This window comes from Protobothrops mucrosquamatus, unplaced genomic scaffold (genome assembly GCF_001527695.2).
Source record: "Protobothrops mucrosquamatus isolate PMUCROS unplaced genomic scaffold, P.Mucros_1.0 scaffold286, whole genome shotgun sequence".
In the NCBI taxonomy this organism is placed as follows: domain Eukaryota; kingdom Metazoa; phylum Chordata; class Lepidosauria; order Squamata; family Viperidae; genus Protobothrops; species Protobothrops mucrosquamatus.
Genome location: NW_015386630.1, coordinates 449,694 through 468,499, shown reverse-complemented (window position 1 = coordinate 468,499; position 18,806 = coordinate 449,694). Strand labels below are relative to the sequence as shown.

At 41.9% G+C, this 18,806-nt stretch overlaps 1 protein-coding gene across 1 annotated transcript; it reads left to right on the top strand.

The window, feature by feature from the left end:
- The first annotated feature begins 1,736 nt into the window (after positions 1-1,736).
- TEKT1 (tektin 1) lies at positions 1,737-17,391 on the top strand. Its single transcript, XM_015814846.2, has 8 exons — positions 1,737-1,753; positions 2,996-3,203; positions 5,062-5,227; positions 9,415-9,543; positions 10,294-10,437; positions 11,039-11,261; positions 13,756-13,952; positions 17,092-17,391. The coding sequence occupies exons 2-8, from the start codon at positions 3,014-3,016 to the stop codon at positions 17,249-17,251; spliced, it is 1,209 nt and encodes a 402-aa protein (XP_015670332.1). The 5' UTR covers positions 1,737-1,753; positions 2,996-3,013; the 3' UTR covers positions 17,252-17,391.
- The last annotated feature ends 1,415 nt before the right edge of the window (positions 17,392-18,806 follow it).

Genomic DNA, 18,806 nt, shown 5'->3' with positions numbered 1-18,806 from the left:
TGTACACTTGTGTATGTTTGGAGCAGGGCAATTATGTCACAAGTTAAGACTTTATTCAAATGAAAATAATACAAATCGGCCATGATTGACAAATTATGGAATTTGTACCATTTGTATGATGTCAATGGCTCATGTGATGTCATACTGACTTTTACAGGCATCTATGTAATCGTAGCCATTTGGCTATCCTGAAGCAGCAGGAATAGGAATATGTGTGTTTTGGGGTGAATTTGTGCTTTTTAGCTGTCTGGCCCACACAACTCTGCCACTGCAGACCCCCATCAGCTTCTTTCCAAGGTGTTTCCCTGCACAGTCAATAGCTTGCTCACAGCAATTTCCTACCCTGGGGCTGTACAGAAGGCCACTATGAAACAAATAAAATAAAGGCAGCTTTGTGTTTGGTCCTTATTTTATTCTCAGGAGCAAAATGCATGAACTTATAAACTAATTCATAGTAAGATGACGAATCAAAAGAGTGGAGTCAGATAATGTAATATCCTAAGCATTAGAATGGCTGATCCTTCCCAAATTTGAGTGGGTAAAGTTTCAGCCCTTTCTAGACTTCATGGATGAGGGGATAGAAATAATAGAAATGTTATTTTAAAAATTCATACTACTGCAAAGAATCTCCTGCTTGAGCAGGGGGCTGCATTAGAAGACCTCCAAGGTCTCTTCCGGCTCTATTCTGATTGATTGCATCAATCTACCAATTGTCCATCGAGCTAAATGATGCTATCTCTGATTGGAAAAGACCCATCAGCCCGCGTTTTTCATTGTCTGTTTCGTTGAGAGAACCACGAGTTAGCCAGTCACACGTTGGCTAAGTGTGGCACGAGTCCCACGATTGTTAACTTCGGTTTCAAAGTACCCTGCGGACTCGGCAACCAGGCTAATTGTGGATGCTGTCAGTCACCTATTTGGGTGAAACTTAACCAAGTCACTTAAAGACAAGGAATTACATTCACACAATATGCCAAACCTGATGTTTGTTAGGTTGATCTTGTTTTTCAAACCAGGCACCGGTCTGTATATTATTCATTTAAGTGTACAAATATAAAATGCGGATTAACCTAGTAACCAAACGAAGCAAAGGTTGTTGAAGTAAGTAAACATTTTTGGAAATAAAATCTCTGAAGAGAGGAGGCCCTAATATTCCTGACAGAAGAACGAGGAGAGGTCAAGGTAAAATCACACTTCAAAACTAAGGAAACTCCTAGTCTCCGAAGTGTCTCTCTTTTTCGGGCTGCTGCAAAGATCCGGAGTATGACAGCGAAGAGTTGGAAATCTATTGGTCGTCCGGATTTTTGCAGCCAGATGTGGCAGTCCTACCTGCAAATCCGCTTGTCCGTCGCATCAAAGGCGAGATCAGAGAAAAGGATCCCTCAGCTTTCTATGCTGCAGGATTTGCGCCCTTCACCACTTTATCTGCATCTCTACAGCGAATCAACCCACCTGGGGCTAAACCTTCGATTCATTTGTGTTAAAATTGCTGCCGACGGGATCAGGATTTGCGTATTCAAATATCTTGATCTCGCGCCTCTGTTGATTTATTCATTCATTCATTCATTTTTCTTACGGGTTTATAAAGAGCAGCAGCCAATCACGGCTCCGTTCTACAGCGCCTGCCTCGTTGCCATAGGAGGCGTCGCCCTATTTCCATGGAAACAGGTTTGTTGTGCCTGCTTTTCCGCTTTCCTACGCCCCGATTCGAACTCGCGAACGGAGGAGCTGCCGTGGAGATCACCGCCAAAGGGTGGGTAGCCAGGCTTGCATGGGGCGGCCAGGTCTGTTAATAATAGGGATAATGAATATGTAACAAGATCCCCATGCCCTCATGCACGTAAGATTCGGAGCAGTTCCCTTCCTTTCTGGGGATTTTGCAAGAAGCTGCTACAGTACAGATTGGGAAAAATGCATTGGAAGTCTATCAGTTCTTGTATTTCTGGCTTAAAGCAGTGGTCTCCGGCCCTTACTTGCTTATTTCCAGGGGATAGTTTCTCCCTCTTCCATCTGATGCAAGGCTTTTATGTCTCTGACTGAATACATTTTTTAAAATAAATTACTCAAGGTCGCAAACATACCTAATATTCCTTCCTCCTCATAACAACAACCCTGTGAGGTGGATTGGGCTGAGAAAGTGATTAGCCCAAAGTAGCCAGCCAGCCTTCATGCCTTAAGGTAGGACTAGAACTCATGGTCTCCCAGTTTCTAACCTGGCACCTTAACTGCTAGACCAAATGTTTTTTTTAACTATTTTAAATATTTTTTAAAAAATATTCATTTTCTTTTCATGCATTTCGGTCTTCTTAATATTTCTCATAACTTAGCAAAAACTTAGCAAAACAATTTGTTTTAGCATTCAAGGACTTTTGGATCTGGGTAGCCACTGTCTTTTCTGGATGAATCCACAGAAGGAGCTATTTGGTTATATGGCATCGTAAGCTATATGATCTTTCTCAGTGCTGATCCTTGGAGGATGTCCTTCTGAGCAGAAAGAAGCATGAATGGAATACATGAAATGTTCAGAGGGTGGCCCTAGTTCAGCATTTTAAATAAATCAAGAAGCAGTAAATGTGCTCAGGGCTGGGGCCCTGACTGTGTGAAGAATCCTATCTTCTGGCTGTGCTAGTGATTGCCAGTTGTGGTATTTTCCTCGGCTATTGTGTATTTTAAATTTGTGATTGGAATTGTTTTAATGTATTTTAAGACTGTTCATCACTCAGAGTCACTTGTTGAGATGGACAGCTATTGAAATGAAATAAATACCCAGATATGGAGAATTGTGAAGATATACATTCCATTGTAATAATTTTGAAATAAAACTAAAGCCTTGCTGCTTCTAGCTGAAGGGGAAGGAGATCGTTTAGGGAATGCACCTTTTTAAAAATCAACTTCTGTTTATTCTCCCTGCTGTTAAACTTTTGTTGTTGTTGTTGTTGTTGTTGTTTTCCAGTTTTATTTCCAAGTGTTCACTTAACTTCTGTTCTCTTCCCAGGGTCTTCTCGATGCTATAATGGCCAAGTTGATACAAGCACCCCCTAAGTTTCTGCCTCCCGAATGGCACATTGCTAACAAGGTCCAATACAGTAGTGCCGAGGCCCAGCGGTCTCGTTCGGAACGCTTGGTAGATGAGAGCCAGCGGTTGGTAGATGAAATTGAGAGAACCACTCAGAAGACTCAGAGTGATGTCAACAAGAGAATAGGTGATGGATGCTTTTAATGCATTTATATGGACGTATGTGTACATGAATCTGAAAGCAGGTGGCTGGGTTTGCATAAGATGCTTGAACCAAGTCAGTTAAAGATCTGTATTTGTATAACATGCAAAGCTTTGTTTTAAGTTTCATTATTGCCGTGTGTGTGTGTGTGTTGGTATCTTATGTGTAATTTGTTTGTGATTATAGTATACACAACCAGAAAATACAGGTAGTCTTCAATCTACTACAATATTTAGGACCAGAATTTCCAATTTGGTAAGAAAACTGTTAAATGAATTGTGCCCAATTTTATGATTTTTTTGTGCCACAGTGAATCACTGCAATTGTTAAGTGAATCATGTGATCATTAAGTGTCTATGATGGCCCCATTGAGTTTGCTTGTTGGAAGCCAGGTAGGAAGATTGCAGATGGCAATCACATGACCTTGGGATGCTGCAACCTTTGTAAATATATACCAGTTGCCAAGTGCCCACATTTTGATCACTTGTATGGGGATGCTGCTATAGCTGTAAGTGTGAGGACTGTTCATAAGTTCAATTCAAAGGGTAAGGAATTGCTGGCTGAGGAGTGCAGGAGATGGGGCAATGATATCTTCATGTACAGGAGTAGATGGACCAAAAAAGAACCCTATTTGAGAAGGATTGTGGGGCAAAACAGATATCTTAAGCATTAAAAAACAAAATGAGGAAATTGGCTTGATACTGGAAGTTTTCAAAGGGCATGGTAAATTACTGTAAGACAAGGTATCAGTTTTGCCCCTGAACCATTCAATCTCATCCCAAAATAGAAAGTCTGGAAGGAGAGTAATTGGAGCTTGCTATGCGACATCCTTAGGGGATGATTAAGCCGCAAAGTTCTTGTTTTAGTTTGATTGTTTTGTGTTTCTGTTTTAATGTTACTGGTTTTACTGTTGTGGGCTACCCAGAATTGTTTCAGATGGGTGGCCATAGAAATCTTTTAAAAACAAATCATTAAAAAGATCTGGCCTTGTCCACGCTAGAATGGCTGTGGGATCCAGGGACCCTCAAAGGGAGTCTCGGAGGCTGCATGCCAGCTGGGGTTGTCCACGCCTGTTGAAGGGACCTGATCTGTGGGGTGTGTCTGTCACATTAATGTATGTTTGTTTCTTCATCCTGTTTCCAACATTTAAGAGCCGCAGGAGGCATGGGTAGTTGTCCCATGACAATGATGTAAGGATGAATTTTTTTGTCCCTCGAAGGAAAGGGATTGGAGGTTGTTTAAACTGGAAAAACATGTGTTAACATGCTCATTTGACAATGTCCATTTTTAAAAAGACAACTTTATTATTCTGCTGGAGGGTGCCATTTAGTCAACACATTTTAGCAATACAATGTTGGGCTGCAAAAATGGGCTTGGGGAAAGTGCATGCATGACTCTGGTTGTCCATCACTCTTCTAAATCAACTTAAATATTGAGCTGTGAGATAAATGTGCAGTTATAGCAATTACCCCTTACAATGTATGGAGATTAATATGTCCACCCAAGATGCCTAAGCAGGTAAGGTAAAGATGTAACAGCTGCATTCATAAAATATACAGTTTACAGTTTTAGAGTTTTGTGTCTCATCATGCAATGCAAACCCAGACTTTTTGACTAGGTTATGGTTCAATATATTGCGCAACCCCCCAAAATGGGTTGATTCAATACTGTGTGAACTCAGCCCTTGAATTGATGGCATCATTCACTTGAGCTTCATCCACATTGTCTGTTATGGGTGGTCATCAAATTTTCCTTTTGGATGAAGCCCTGAGATCTAGCTGCTGTTGGACTTGGATGCTGCTTTCCTCTACCTTGGGGTGATTGAGTATTCTCACTTCTGCAGAACAGAGACTTGAGGAGATAAAATTCTGGAAGCAGCAGTTGGATGACAAGCTTGACCAGATTGTGAAGGAGACTGAAGTGCTTTTGTCATTCAAAACAAGGTTGGAAAAAGCTCTGGAGGGCTGCAAAGAACCACTTTTCACTGCTCAGGAGTGTCTCTTAAATCGGTGAGAGGATTATTTATTTTTGGACTTGAGAGGCTACTTCAGTTTCTGCTTGCTGGAGGCAGGTGGGATAAACTTGTGTGGATTAAGAAAAACTCTGTAATGTCATCATGACTGTTTAGCTGGGAGAAAAGATCTTGAGTCACTCATAGTAGCTGGCAGGAAAAAATGTTACGAGAAATAACTGGAGATGTGCAAATATTTAGTCTAGAAAAGAGAGTGGTGATCTTCAAGTTTCTGAAGGGCTGTCACATACAATAGCAATAGCAGACTTATATACCACTTCACAGTGCTTTACAGCCCTCTCTAAGGAAGAAGAAGGAGAAGGAGAAGGAGAAGACTTGTTGGCATTATTCCTTGTGACAGGACAAACAGTAGGTTTAAATTAACTTCCTGAACTCTAAATTATTAACCAGTGGACCTGGCTGCCATATGAAGTGGAGAGTTCTCTTTTACATCAGAGACTGCATGGTCATGTCAGAGATGCTCTAGTCTAGTAGATCCTGCAGTAGAGGTTAAATACAGTGACCTCTAAGGTCACTTCTTTTTATTGATAAATGACACAGGTAGTCCTTGACTTTCAATAATTCATTTAGCAACCGTTCAGAGTTAGAATGGCACTGAAAAAAGGTGACTTATGACCGTTTTTCAAACTCACGACCATTGCAGCATCCCTATGGTCATATGATCAAAATTTGGACACTTGACAACTGGCATGTATTTATGACCATTGCATTGTTCTGGTGTCATGTGATCAAATTTCGGGATGTGTTTGTTCTACAGCTAAGTCAGGGGTGTCAAGCTCAATTTCACTGAGGGCTGCATCAGCATTGCGGTTGTCCTTGGGGGGGCGGGTAGGTGTGGCCAGGGTAGGTGTGGCCTACTGGGTGGGCGTGGCTGGAGTGGGTGTGGCCTACTGGGTGGGCATGGCCAGCTCTACATCCTTCACGTCAAGGGGGCCTGCGGGGGCCTGGGCAGCAGTGGGACAGATCTGAGGGTCTCTGGCAGAAGGGAGTGGGACCAGGGCAAGCGCCAAGGCATGGTCCACTGGAAGAGCCTGCCAAAACCTCTCCCCCAGAGCCCATCAAGCCGGATATGTGAAGTAGGCGAGGGCCATTTGCTGGCCACTTCCAGGCGATGGTGCATTTCTTCATTCCTCACAAAGGGTGACACCTCCCCAGCACACGCCCAGGGGGTGGGGCCAATGCGGCAGGGGCTGGTCCCTTGCTGTTTCCAAACGACCTTGTGGAGCTAAGACTGAATGCGTTTCAGCATAGATGGCCACCACAAAATTGTACATTGGCTCCCAGGCGGCCGGGGCCAAGGCAGCGGGGGCCGTTCCCTCACTGTTTCCAGGATGGCTTCGCGGGCCACATGAAACCACGTCGCGGGCCGCATCCGGCCCCCGGGCCTTGTGTTTGACATGTCTGAGCTAAGTAGTGGAACATCTGCTTTGTATGTAGAAGATCTTGGCCTAACCTCTTCGTCTAGCTAGGTAGGACTGGGAAAGCCCTTTCTAAATATTACAGAACTGTTGTGACCAATACATAAGTATTAAGGGAGATGTTGGACTTCAATTAAGGTATATATATTATGTTTGCGCAACATAATAGGTTTGCACCATATATGAAATCCTAAGCTGGTCTGATAAGCTGGGTTCATATTACAGGCAGTCCTTGACTTATGCCCAACATTTCTTTTGCTAAGCAAGACAGATATTAAGTGAGTTGTGCCCCATTTTAGGGCCTTTATTGCCGCAGTTGTTAAGTGAATCACTGCAGTTATTCAGTGTGCTCTACTTTACGAGTCCATACTAATGAAAAAGTCTAAGCCTAAAGAAGGCTTAGGTGACATTTTGTGCGGAATTATGGATGCTGCAAATGAAAAGGCGTAGGAGTTTGCAGGATATTGAATTTTGCAGAAAGAGTAGCTGACTCTATTTTAGGGATTCTGGGGCTGAAGATCATTCTCAAAAGAGTCCCAGTCTCTACCTTGAAAAGAAATGGGTGAAGAACTGACTGCCTGTAATTACACTGATATTTATTAATTAAGATTCAGTTATTTATTATATTTTATTATCCTATCCTCTTCAAGTTTCTTCTCTGCTTCTTAGGGGATGCACCTGCATTAGGCCTTTTCTCAAAAATGGATATCTTTTGTCTATATATGCATTTTTAACTAGAAATACTCTCCATCCAGCACCCATTTTACTATTTCATGTTTAGCACACTTAAGGAATTACTTCTGAATTGTCTCTTGATCAACTTCTTCATGGGGGTGGGATAAAAAGCTAATTAAGAGTTCCTCTGTGACAGTAAGAAAAGTATAAAAGTTTTATTTGAGTAACAATCTACCTTGAAGGGAACAGAGTCACGTCAATCTGTGAGGTAGGTGGCAAATAAATTTAACAACAACAACAACAATAATAATAATAGTTATAAAGGACATTGTAACATTTTACATTTTGGGAGGATTTTGACATTGGAAAATCTTGCAGAAGAATATAGGATTGTTTTTTTCACCTAGGCACCCTCCAGATATATGAATTCCTAGAATTTCCCAGCCTTCTTAGCTACTGCTGAGAATTCTCCAGATTAAAGTCCACATATTGAAGGAACATCAAAGTTGAGAACCACCTGTATAAGTCTTCCTCCAGTTGTGTTCAGCTCCTAATAGCAAGATTAACACAATTATGTTATTTTCCATGTCTGCCATTGTTTCCCTCTGGGATTATTTAAACTTTATAGTTTAACCTATTGTTTTAAGATTTTTTGCTAGTCTCCATTGTAAGTACTAACCAGATCCGACCTACAGTATTTAGGCTAAAATTAAGTATGTGGGTTTTTTTCCAAGATCAGCTAGAATGGCCTCTGAAGACTCTTCAGAAAACATAATTGGTGCAAAGAATCAGTTCAGTATAATGGTGAAGGTGCTGGACTAGAAACTGAGAGGCTGTAAGTTCTAGTCTTCCCTTAGGTATAATAATAATAATAAAGTTGGAAGGGACCTTGGAGGTCATCTACCCAATTGGGTGACTTTGGGTCAGTCACTTGCTCTCAGCTCAACTCATTTCCCATGGCTGTTGTTTCGGGAAAAATAAGAGGCCAGAGCATTATGTACACTTCCTTGAGTGATACAAAACTAGTAGTTTACATATAAGCAGGTGACGACTGTTGCAGCATCCTCATAGTCACATGATCAAAACTGAGATGCTTGGCAACTGTCTCATATTTGTGACGGTTGCAGTGTCTTGGGGTTGTGTGAACATCTTTTGCAACCTTCTGAGAAGCAAAGTCAATGGGGGAGCCAGAGTCACTTAACAACCATGTTACTAATTTAACAACTGCAGTGATTCGCTTAACAACTAATGGCAAGAAAGTTTGTAAAATGGAACAAAACTCACTTAACAACTGGCTCACTTAGCAAGAGAAATTTTGGGTTCAATTGTGGTTGTAAGTTGAGGATTACCTGTATTATACCTGTGATGTGGGCTTTGCATTAGTTTCCCAGTAGGCTTTTGGATACAATTCAAAATGTTGATACTGACCTAAAATGCTGTCTATCTTCTGGTGGGGTATGATGTAGGTTCTTCCGCCAAAAGTAATTTGGGGAAAAATGACAAATTAGTGTCTTTTGGTTCTTCTTTTGAAACAGCCTCCCATCAGAGATCCAGCAAGTGCATTTACTCTTACAGGAAAGTTCTGAAAACAGCTGTTCAGCAGAGCATTGACTGACATCCATTCATGCCTATTTATATTAGTTTTAGTTCTGTTGTCACTACTTTATATGATTCTATTGGTTTTGAATTATATTGACCTTTGTGTTATGGTAACGTGCTTAGATTTTGGTTGTGCATAGCTGTGAATCCTTGGAAAGTATAGTGATATAAAAATATAATAAATACACAAATTCCTGCCCAAATTCCTGTTGTTCGGGTATGGTAAGAGGTAGGCTCTAGTGGTTGAGATTTTTTAAATTAATTTTCTGTGTATGGGCCTTTATTTATTATTATATTTTTTTTAATTTGTGAAATTTATTTGCCACCTGTTTCACCATGCAGCTGACAATAAAATGGAGAAAAAAATCAGACATGCTTGATTATTTGGCAAACAATATATCCCCAGAGTCAGGATTTCCTGTTGTGCCAAAAAACAAACAAACCCCAAAAAGAATTTTTGTTTTTGTTTCAGGGAAAGGCGGGTTGGTATTGACTTGGTCCATGATGAAGTGGAACGGGAGCTGATCAAGGAAGTTGAGGTCTTCCAGGGAGTTGTCGCTTTGCTTGAACGTACACTGGAGCAAACCGATGAGCAACTCAGGTATAGAAAAAGGAAAAGGCTGAAAAGAAAAGAAAAACAGAAAGCTGTGGAAATTCTGGAGATGATATGGGCAATAGAGAAGAACCTAAAGTGTGATGCAGTATGAACTAAAGCTGTTAATTCCACAGGGTATAGCGGAATAGGTATGTAGTCTTGGGTGTTAAGACTATAACTCAATGGAACAGCAACTATTCTGCATGTAAAACTTCTCAGGTACAATTGAACAAAGTCTTCACTAATTTCCAGACAATGACATTGGGTGGATTGTGCATTTGACAATGTCAGATGCAAAGAATCAGTACGATTCATAAGGTTGCAGCATAAACAATTCATTGAAGCCTATACACAAGAATCTGGTCAACTAACCACCAGCATTAAATTGGTGCTAGATAAGGTCCAATGGAATTCAAGGGAGGACTGGACTTGGGTGTCTTGTGGCAATGCAAGGACTCTAAACTGATGATGCATTTAACTCTGCCCTCCAACTCTGCCTGCCCTTCTCTTACAGGCACATGCAGGAGAAATATGAGCTGGTCTCTTCATTCTACAGCAAAAATCATGAAGGAATAAGAAGGCTTCTTTGTAAATCTGATGTTCTGTTCCATGGAGTTTGTAGCATGCACAATACTGCTCTAATATATCAACTGTGCTATGCTGAGTCCTTTGATACACGTGTAATCTGCATTTTAGAACTGTATGGCTAGACAGCTTTTTATTTATTCTCTTCCCAAAGGCTTTTTCCTCTTTCAGGCTTAATCGCACGGCCAAATACAATCTTGAACAGGATCTGAAGGATAAATTCACAGCCTTCACAATTGACAACTATTGCTCCAATCTCACCAACAACTCCACTGATATTGGCTATGCCCAAAATGTTGTGAAGGTTGAGGAGAAGTAAGTGTCATATGGGGAACTGAGTGGGAGGACCAGGAAAACCTGTCATTGGGACACAGGGGCTCTTCTGTAACCATGATTCATTTCAACAAAGGCCAAACTTGGAAAGGACCTGGGCAGTTGATGGTGCCACAGATGAGAATAGCATGAGGGAAGCTCATTTGGGTTCATGCTCCACCAATGTCAATGTCTATGGAGATTCTCAGTCATCCAAGTCATGATTGTCCCAAAGATGCTTTTTCAAAAGGCAACTGGACTTTCTTTGTTTTTCCTTAAAGATGTTTCACTTTTCATCCAAGAAGCTTCTTCAGAAATGTTCCACCAATCTATTTTTTTTCACTTATTGCCTCATAGAGCCATAACTAACACCCAGAATACTTGGTATTGTATTATTTTCTTCGTATTTGATGACAGGACTTTGATTGCATGGTCGTGACCTCCATCTTGTGATTGTAACACACCCACCCTATGGACATTGTTGATTGTGATTCTTCCCTCCAAGATTTGAACATTTCACAATGATTCCCAACCTTTCTCCCGACACTGAATACGTAGGGTTGCATGTGGGAGTCAATTTTTTCCCCTCTTGTTTTTTGGACAGCTCAGTGAGCCCTGAACAATGGATGGATTTCTCCAACACAAATGTTGAAAAAGCCGACAAACAGCGAAACAATTCTCTGGCCCTCAGAGCCTTGATTGACAGCATTTTGTCCCAGACTGCAAGTGACATGCGCAAGCAAAACAGGACAGTAAACATTGCATTCCAGAATAGGGTGAAGGAAACCAAGGATGCCAAGAACAAATTAGAAATTCACTTGGCAAAGGTAAATATTGGAGGGGTACCCAACTTTGGGATGGGAAATAAAAAGAGAGGGAAGAACACACCTCCATCCTAGTTGTAAGGTTGGCATCTACCCTCCATGCATTGAATGAATTGTAACTTTTATAACATAGGGCCAGGTCTGCTAAAATCTGGAGCATTGCTCATATGTGATATCATTTACACATGACCACAAAAGGAAGCAGCTACAGCTGTTTTCTGCCATTTTAAAAATTACCGTACTTTTTTAAAAAAATATGTTTTATTAATTTTTAACATAATCACCATAATATTTGGTAGACAGTGCATTGTCTGGGTTTACATTTAGCAAATATTCACTAACAATTAAATTCTATAATGTAAAATCCACATGATAATTTTACATGATTTCCTCTTTTCCCCATAGTGTTCTCTTTTACCAACCTTAAGTTAATATAATTCTTATTGTTTTAATAAATGGTAATTAAGTATAAAAGTTTTCTAATATTTCTACAAATAGTAATCACAACAATATAGTATTCCTTTTCTATCTAGTCATTCTGGTTGTCTCATCATATATCCTGTTTACAGTTCTTGTTTACATTTATTTTTCCCACAGTGTTCTAAACATTTTTACTAGTTACGATTTTCTCAGAGTTAATTACATTTAAATATTTAAATCTCTCTGAGGTCCTCGGGACTTCCTTCCTTCATTGCCACCTCTCTGGGGTGGCTTCTGGCCCATTTAGGGTCCCCTAACAGGAAGAAACTCAGCTAGAGGGCACGGAGTCCCGAACCCCTCAACTGCTGCGCGGCGCGCAGGACCGGAAAAATTACTATAATCCTTTAAAATTATCACAGGTGTAAAATTTGATAGCCTTCTGATACAGGTAGTCCTTGATTTACTTGGGACTTACAATTGGGATCAGATTTTCTAATCAGTGTGTTTATTAAATGAGTCATCACATGACCATGACCAATTTTACAACCTTTTTTGTTGTGGTCATTAAATGAATTGTCTGGTTGTTAAATGAATCCAGCTTTGCCTCATTGACTGTTTGTTGAAAGCTGGCCGGGAAGGTCACAAGTGGTGATCGTGTGACCATGGGATGCTGCAACCACCATAAATATATGACAGTTGCCAAGTGCCCAGATTAGGTCACATGAGTGTAGCGATGCTGCAGCAGTCATAAGTGTAAGAACTTATTTTTTATTTATTTTATTTATTTGTTTGGATTTTTATCCCGCCCTTCTCCTTACGGACTCAGGGCGGCTGACAGCCTGGTAAAACAGATACAAAATGCTCCCCAGAAAACCTAAAAAGGATGGATAATTAACTCTGGAAAATTGCGTCTGTCATTCTCCCCCACCTTCACAGTATTATTTATTTACTTACAGCTAATGAAAAGGTGCCAGTCTTTGGTGGATAATTTTCTTATTTTAATCTTTGGCACTTCCAGAAGACTTGAGAAAAACCCTCATAGGAACATTCAAGCAATATTCACTTGTGGATTAGGGAATTGCCTTGTAGTTGTGGTCCTATGTTATGTCCAATTCTGAGCTTTCAAAGGAAAGAAGACAGTTCCATAGTTGCCAAGCACCAAGCTTTGGTTTCAACATTGTTCTGAACCACTGAAACAGCTGTTCAGAATGTTGGGCAGAAAACCTGTTTCCCAGCTGAGCTGCAGCACTCCTGGTTTCCTACATGCAGAGAAACTGCTTGCAGTTGAATGAAAGTTGTTCTTTCTATCTGGCTGACTACAGGAGAGGCTTCCTCAGCAGAAGCCCAGTTCATCAGCCCAGCAAGTAGTTGCAAATATTCCTCCTCTGAACAAGCTTTAAAGAATTGTGGAAAAAATGGTGAGGACAGGGGAGGGGGGAGTCCGAGAGTCTCTGCAGGCATTTCCTGCTCAATAACCCCTCCTTGACTCGTCTCCCTTAAGCCTTTAAGAATCCTAACTGAGTCTGCATAATATGTTCAACTTGCTTACTGAATTAAGGTGATTCTCCAGGTTTGCAGTTTATTAAATCAAGCTAACCAAGCAGGCTGTACTCACACAGAATGAAAAGCTAAAAAACTAACTAACCCCAGCTAGTTAACGAACTACCCCCCGAGATCCGGACTATCCCGGATCTCCTAACCTTCCGCCGCGCCCTCAAGACATGGCTTTTTCAGCAAGCGGGACTGACCTAGGGTGAATTTTAAACAGGGAAATTTTTTAAAGATTTTAATGATGACACAGCTATATATATCTGGGTTTTTAATTGGCTTTTATAGGGGAAATGTTTTTTGTGTTGTTTTTTAACATGCTGTGAGCCGCCCTGAGTCCCGTGGGGAGAAGGGCGGCATATAAGTTAGTGCAAATAAATAAATAAATAAAAATAAAAAAAGCCAAGACTTAAAATGAACTAGGCTTGTTATTCTTATATAGACAGCCATTAGACTTTCAAGGGATCTAATTGTGTGCTGTGAACACAGCTGAAATGTGTTCCTCTCTTTGTTCTGTCTGTATTTGAAGGTGATGGAGGAGATCAATTCTCAGACAAAAAATATTGATGCTCTGAGGAAAGCCATCCTGGATAAGGAGGGGCCAGCCAAGGTGGCCCAAACTCGCCTGGATACTCGGACTCACCGTCCAAATGTAGAGCTTTGCCGAGACGTGGTGCAGTATCGACTCATGAGTGAAGTGCAGGAAATCTGCCATAATATCCAGAGGCAAGTACAACACAGAGGCCACAGAGCCTTAGTCAAATCTGGGGTTGTCCCAGGAAGTTAGTAACTTTCTGGGGTGAGGGAGGAGCAGGAAAAAGTGTGAGATCCCTGTTCTGCAAAACCTGTACGTGCGATGGATGTGTTTAACTTCATTTTGTGATCGATCCTTTGGTTGGTCCATCATTTGTCTTAATCGTAGACCTAATTCTCCCCCTTTTGGTCAAAGATTTCAATGGATTTGTGGACTAACTTCTCTCTAGTAGAAGTGAAGGTGGGGCTGCTTCATGGGGGAGATCAGAGCAGTTGGTGGCTCTTCTACGGACAAAGAATTTAAACGGAGGGAGTCTTGATTTCCCAGAATTAAACTCTGGGAAAGTGCATAGCATTCTAAGTCCTAGAGGGAATGATTTTTCTCCTTAGGCTTCTAATTCTGGCTCTAAATGGAAACTTAAGATACCCAAGCAATGCTAATAGGAATCTCAGCAATCCAAATGAGACCAATTGAGACTGAGCAGGTGCTTCTAGCAGCTGAGTTGGGAGGCATTTATTTGCCTGCCATTCTGGCAAGCAGGAATACATGATATACACGAGCAGACTGATTACCATAAAGCCGTGTTCATATTACAAGCTTAGTAATGTTGGGTAAAGGTTTCGCAGGTGCATTTGTACAATAGGCCAAGCTTGGGTAATGTTAAAGTAGATATTTGTGGCTTAGCCTGTTGTGCAAACCTAGCCTATGGATTGGTTTATCATTCAGTGTATTGATGGGATCCATTTGGTGGCTAGATTTAAGCTTGCTGTGTAAATACAACCATTTCTTGGTTTCACAGTGCTAGATTAAAATGTGGTTGGCTAGTTTGTAGCTTGTGACTACATTCATGGAATATGCTTAATTTGGTTATTCAATTAACCATTTTCTGGGCTTGCACATATTTCGAACATTAAGTAAGCTGGATATGCAAACCCCATTAAATAACAAATTAACTAGGGCTTGTACATACATTTGCAACTGCTAGGTATCTAACCTCACTAAACACAGCAACTAAGACACTTGGTTTAGTTCTGTAAACAATGTTCAGGTAAACCATACATTAATGTATTAATAGTGTTTGCAGTAAAAAACAGTGCCACCATGCCTGCAAACCTCTCAAAAGTGAGGGATTTGCAATAGTTTCTTCCTGATAGAGTGAATTGGTTAGGCCGATAATGGGAGTAGCTGGTCCAAAAGGTGCCTGGGCATCAAGACGTAAAAGATGCAGGCTGCTGTAGTATCTGAATATTCTCTATGGGCAGCCCTCAGCAGAGTGCATTACAGTAATCCAAATGGGTGGTGATAGGGTTATGATTTATTGTAGCCAGGTTTCCCTGTCCATGATTTCTAGTTGCGGAGTAGAAAGCCAAGTCTAGAAACACCCCTAAGTTGTGAACTTGACTGTCTATCAGAGGAATTTGATGGCAACAGGGCACCTCATGTATTGACAACAAATTGCCAGGATTCAACTTCAGGCTGTTCTTTCCCATTCAGATCTAGATAGCTTCCAAACAGCAGGAAAGAATATTTCTCTCCCTCCCACTCCCCAGCTCAGAGTGGCAATGTACAACTGAGTACCCCAAATCTTTGAGTGACATGTCCCGGTAGCTTCATAAAGTTGTTAAAAAGCAGGGTGGATAGGATGAACTCCAGCATCTCATAAATCATAGGCTACTAGGCCAACCTCTCTTCCCTCTCAACATAGAGACTACCCACTAAGGAAGGAGTGGAACCATTATGAAATAACACTTCCAATGCCCTACTCTTGCAGTTGGTCCCAAAAAGCGTACCATGGTTGATAGTATCAAAAGCCATCACAAAGTCTATTAAAATCAGGAGGGGTACATTTATCCGAGGTACAACGCAGATCATTTAAGATTGTGACCAGTGTCATCTCTTGGCCTGAATCCTGATAATCTGATTCCTCTAGGTCAGGGGTAGGCAACCTTGGCTCTTTTATGACTCGTGGACTTCAACTCCCAGAATTCCTGAGCTGGCTCAGGAATTCTGGGAGTTGAAGTCCACGAGTCATAAAAGAGCCAAGGTTGCCTACCCCTGCTCTAGGTGCTGTGAAGTTGGTCCATCACCAGTTCTTTTTTTAGGGAAGGTCGTTGACTGGTTGGTTGTTCTCTAATACTACTGGTTCCACAAATTCCCTCTACGGGGGGGGGGGACATACTACAACTTCTTTCAAGGTTGCTAAAAGCTCCCCCTTCTGCAATAAGGCATTAACAATTGTTCATATCCACATGGCCACCTCCTGCCTGCTTTCCCTACAAGTTGGGAGGGCAGGGATCCAACCAACAGATAGCAAAAGACAACTGAGACAGCAGCTATCTACTTCCTTGGAGGCTGCAGATCAAAAGAATCCCCGATAACCGAGCAAGGCAAATACCAAAGACTCTGTGCCTGCAGAGTCAAGGTTACAGGAAATCCAAGGAGTTACTTCCCTGCAGGAGATAATTTAGTGCCAACCAGAATCTCTTCGGAACTAAACCTACTTTCTTTGGACACCCACCTTTTATGACATACTAATGTGGAAGCAGGGCCAGACCAGAGCATACAATCAGAAGATTGTCGTGATTTGTTTGACTGAAAGCCCTGGAGAGGCTTGCCAAACTCTAGAACAAGGGTGTCAAACTCAATTTCACTGCGGGCCGCATCAGCATTGCGGTTGCCCTTGGGGGGCCAGGTGGGTGTGGCCAGAGTGGGTGCAGCCTACTGGGTGGACGTGGATGGAGTGGGTGTGGCCTACTGGGTGGGCGTGGCCAGTTCTACATCATTCGCGTCAAGGGTGCCTGTAGGGCCTGGGCAGGAGTGGGACAGATCTGAGGGTCTCTGGCAGAAGGGGGTGGGACCGGGGCAAGTGCCAAGGCATGGTCCACCGGGGCAAGTGCCAAGATGGCCACCACAAAATTGTACATTGGCTCCTGGCCGGCCTGGGCCAGGGCCAAGGCAGCAGGGGCCGTTCCCTCACTGTTTCTAGGATGGCTTCGCGGGCCACATGAAACCACTTCGTGGGCCACATCCGTCCCCCGGGCCTTGTGTTTGACATGTCTGCTCTAGAAAGTAGTAGCCTTCACCTTTTTTTTTTTTCTGTTTCTCCCTTAGGCTGAAGGACACACTGGCTCAGGCTGAAATAGAACTGAAAGGCCTACACCGCCGGCAGCTTTCTCTGGAGGAAGAGATTGAAGTCAAAGCAAATACACTTTACATTGATGAAGTGCTCTGCATGCAGATGAGAGAATCCATTTCCATCAATAAGTTCTGATCCATGACGCTGGCAGAATCCCTGCTGGCTGGACCCTACGAATAGATCTTGAACCATTGGCTTAAACTTTCAAAAATCTTTTATAGAAGCCAAACATCTGCCCTGAACTTTCTACCAGATAATAAATTAGTGAAACCTCAGAGCCCAACTTCATCAGAAGCTCTTGGGGGGTGGGTGGGGGGGTGGGGGAATCCCTGTGACAGAGGACTAGGGTGCAAGTGATGGCTGGAAAGAAAACAAGTAGGATTTGAACTAGTATCTTTAGTGCAGAAATAGTTTAAAAACTTAAGGGGAGTGCTGATTCAACACATGGCTTTCATAGGATTTGTAAATGTTCTGTCCTCTTCAGGCAGAAAACAGATTTTAAAAAAATAACCTTTAGAATAGGCTAAAATGGGGGATAAAGTGGAGGCTAGAGTCACCCACCCTAAGATTCTGACCCTGATTACTAATTGACAGCCCAATCCAGGTCACATGATCATTCATCCAATGAGACACAAGATCAAAAAGGATACCAGGGATATTCACAGGAGATGAGAGTGATCATAAAAGTTGGTGGCTTCAATCCAATGATCCTAGATGCCATCTTGACTTTTTTTTTCTCCCTCCTTTCCCTCAAAGACCCCTGCATAATTCTGTGCAATGTTAAGCGACTCCTACAGGTAACACTTGGGCTAATTTTTAAAATGTGGATATTCTTTAGGCAATGACTCCCATAGCTTATACAGATTATTCTGTAACCTGAACTAAGATGCCTTGTAGTTCTGGTCCAGACAGCATAAACTCAACGAAAATGGTTTTACACAAATATTTATTGTCCAGGAATTCTAAGCAGAACCTTACTATGCTGTAGATGCGTCCGGTCTTTGCATATCTGTCCATTTTGCGTAGGTAGAAAAGTGGTAATTCTCCATATCAGCTGAGTGTGGTTACAGATGCCATCCATGCATGCACGCACATGCTTGGTTACACAAAGGGATTTTACAACCCTGACACGTAACAGGATGTCCTGCAATAACTTTTTAACTCCTCCCACTGTCTAGATAAGCTATAGGATTAACTAACACTGAACTACATTACCCAGAAGCCATCTCTTAAGGAAACAGCATTTAACCTTTTAAATGCTACATGTTCTTACATACAGTTCTCTCAATGATACAACATTAACCCTGTAAATGCTAAATACTCTAACACAGTTCTTAAGCTAACTGGTCCAGCACACAGATAGTTCTCGACTTATGACACAATTGGGACTAGAATTTTTGTTGCAAGGCAGTTAAGTGAGTCACACCTGATTTTGTGACCTTTCCCCCCCCCACGGTTATTAAGTGAATCACTGCAGTTGTTAAGTGAATCATGCAGTGGTTAAGCAAATTCAGCTTGCCCAATTAAGTTTGTGGGAAGCTGGCTGGGGAAAGTCGCCCATGGAGACTACATGACCCTGGGATGCTGCCACTGTTGTAAATACAGGCTAGTTGCCAAGTGCCCGAATTTTGATCACGTGACTGTCGGGATGCTGGGACAGTAGTAAATGTGAGGACTGGTGGTAAGTCAC

Coding starts and splice junctions, on each gene's coding strand:
- TEKT1 (XM_015814846.2), top strand. CDS start 3,014: ATGGCCAAGTTGATACAAGCACCCCCTAAGTTTCTGCCTCCCGAATGG. Junction 5,228..9,414: donor CAGGAGTGTCTCTTAAATCG/GTGAGAGGATTA, acceptor TTTTTGTTTCAG/GGAAAGGCGGGTTGGTATTG. Junction 10,438..11,038: donor GTTGTGAAGGTTGAGGAGAA/GTAAGTGTCATA, acceptor TTTTTTGGACAG/CTCAGTGAGCCCTGAACAAT.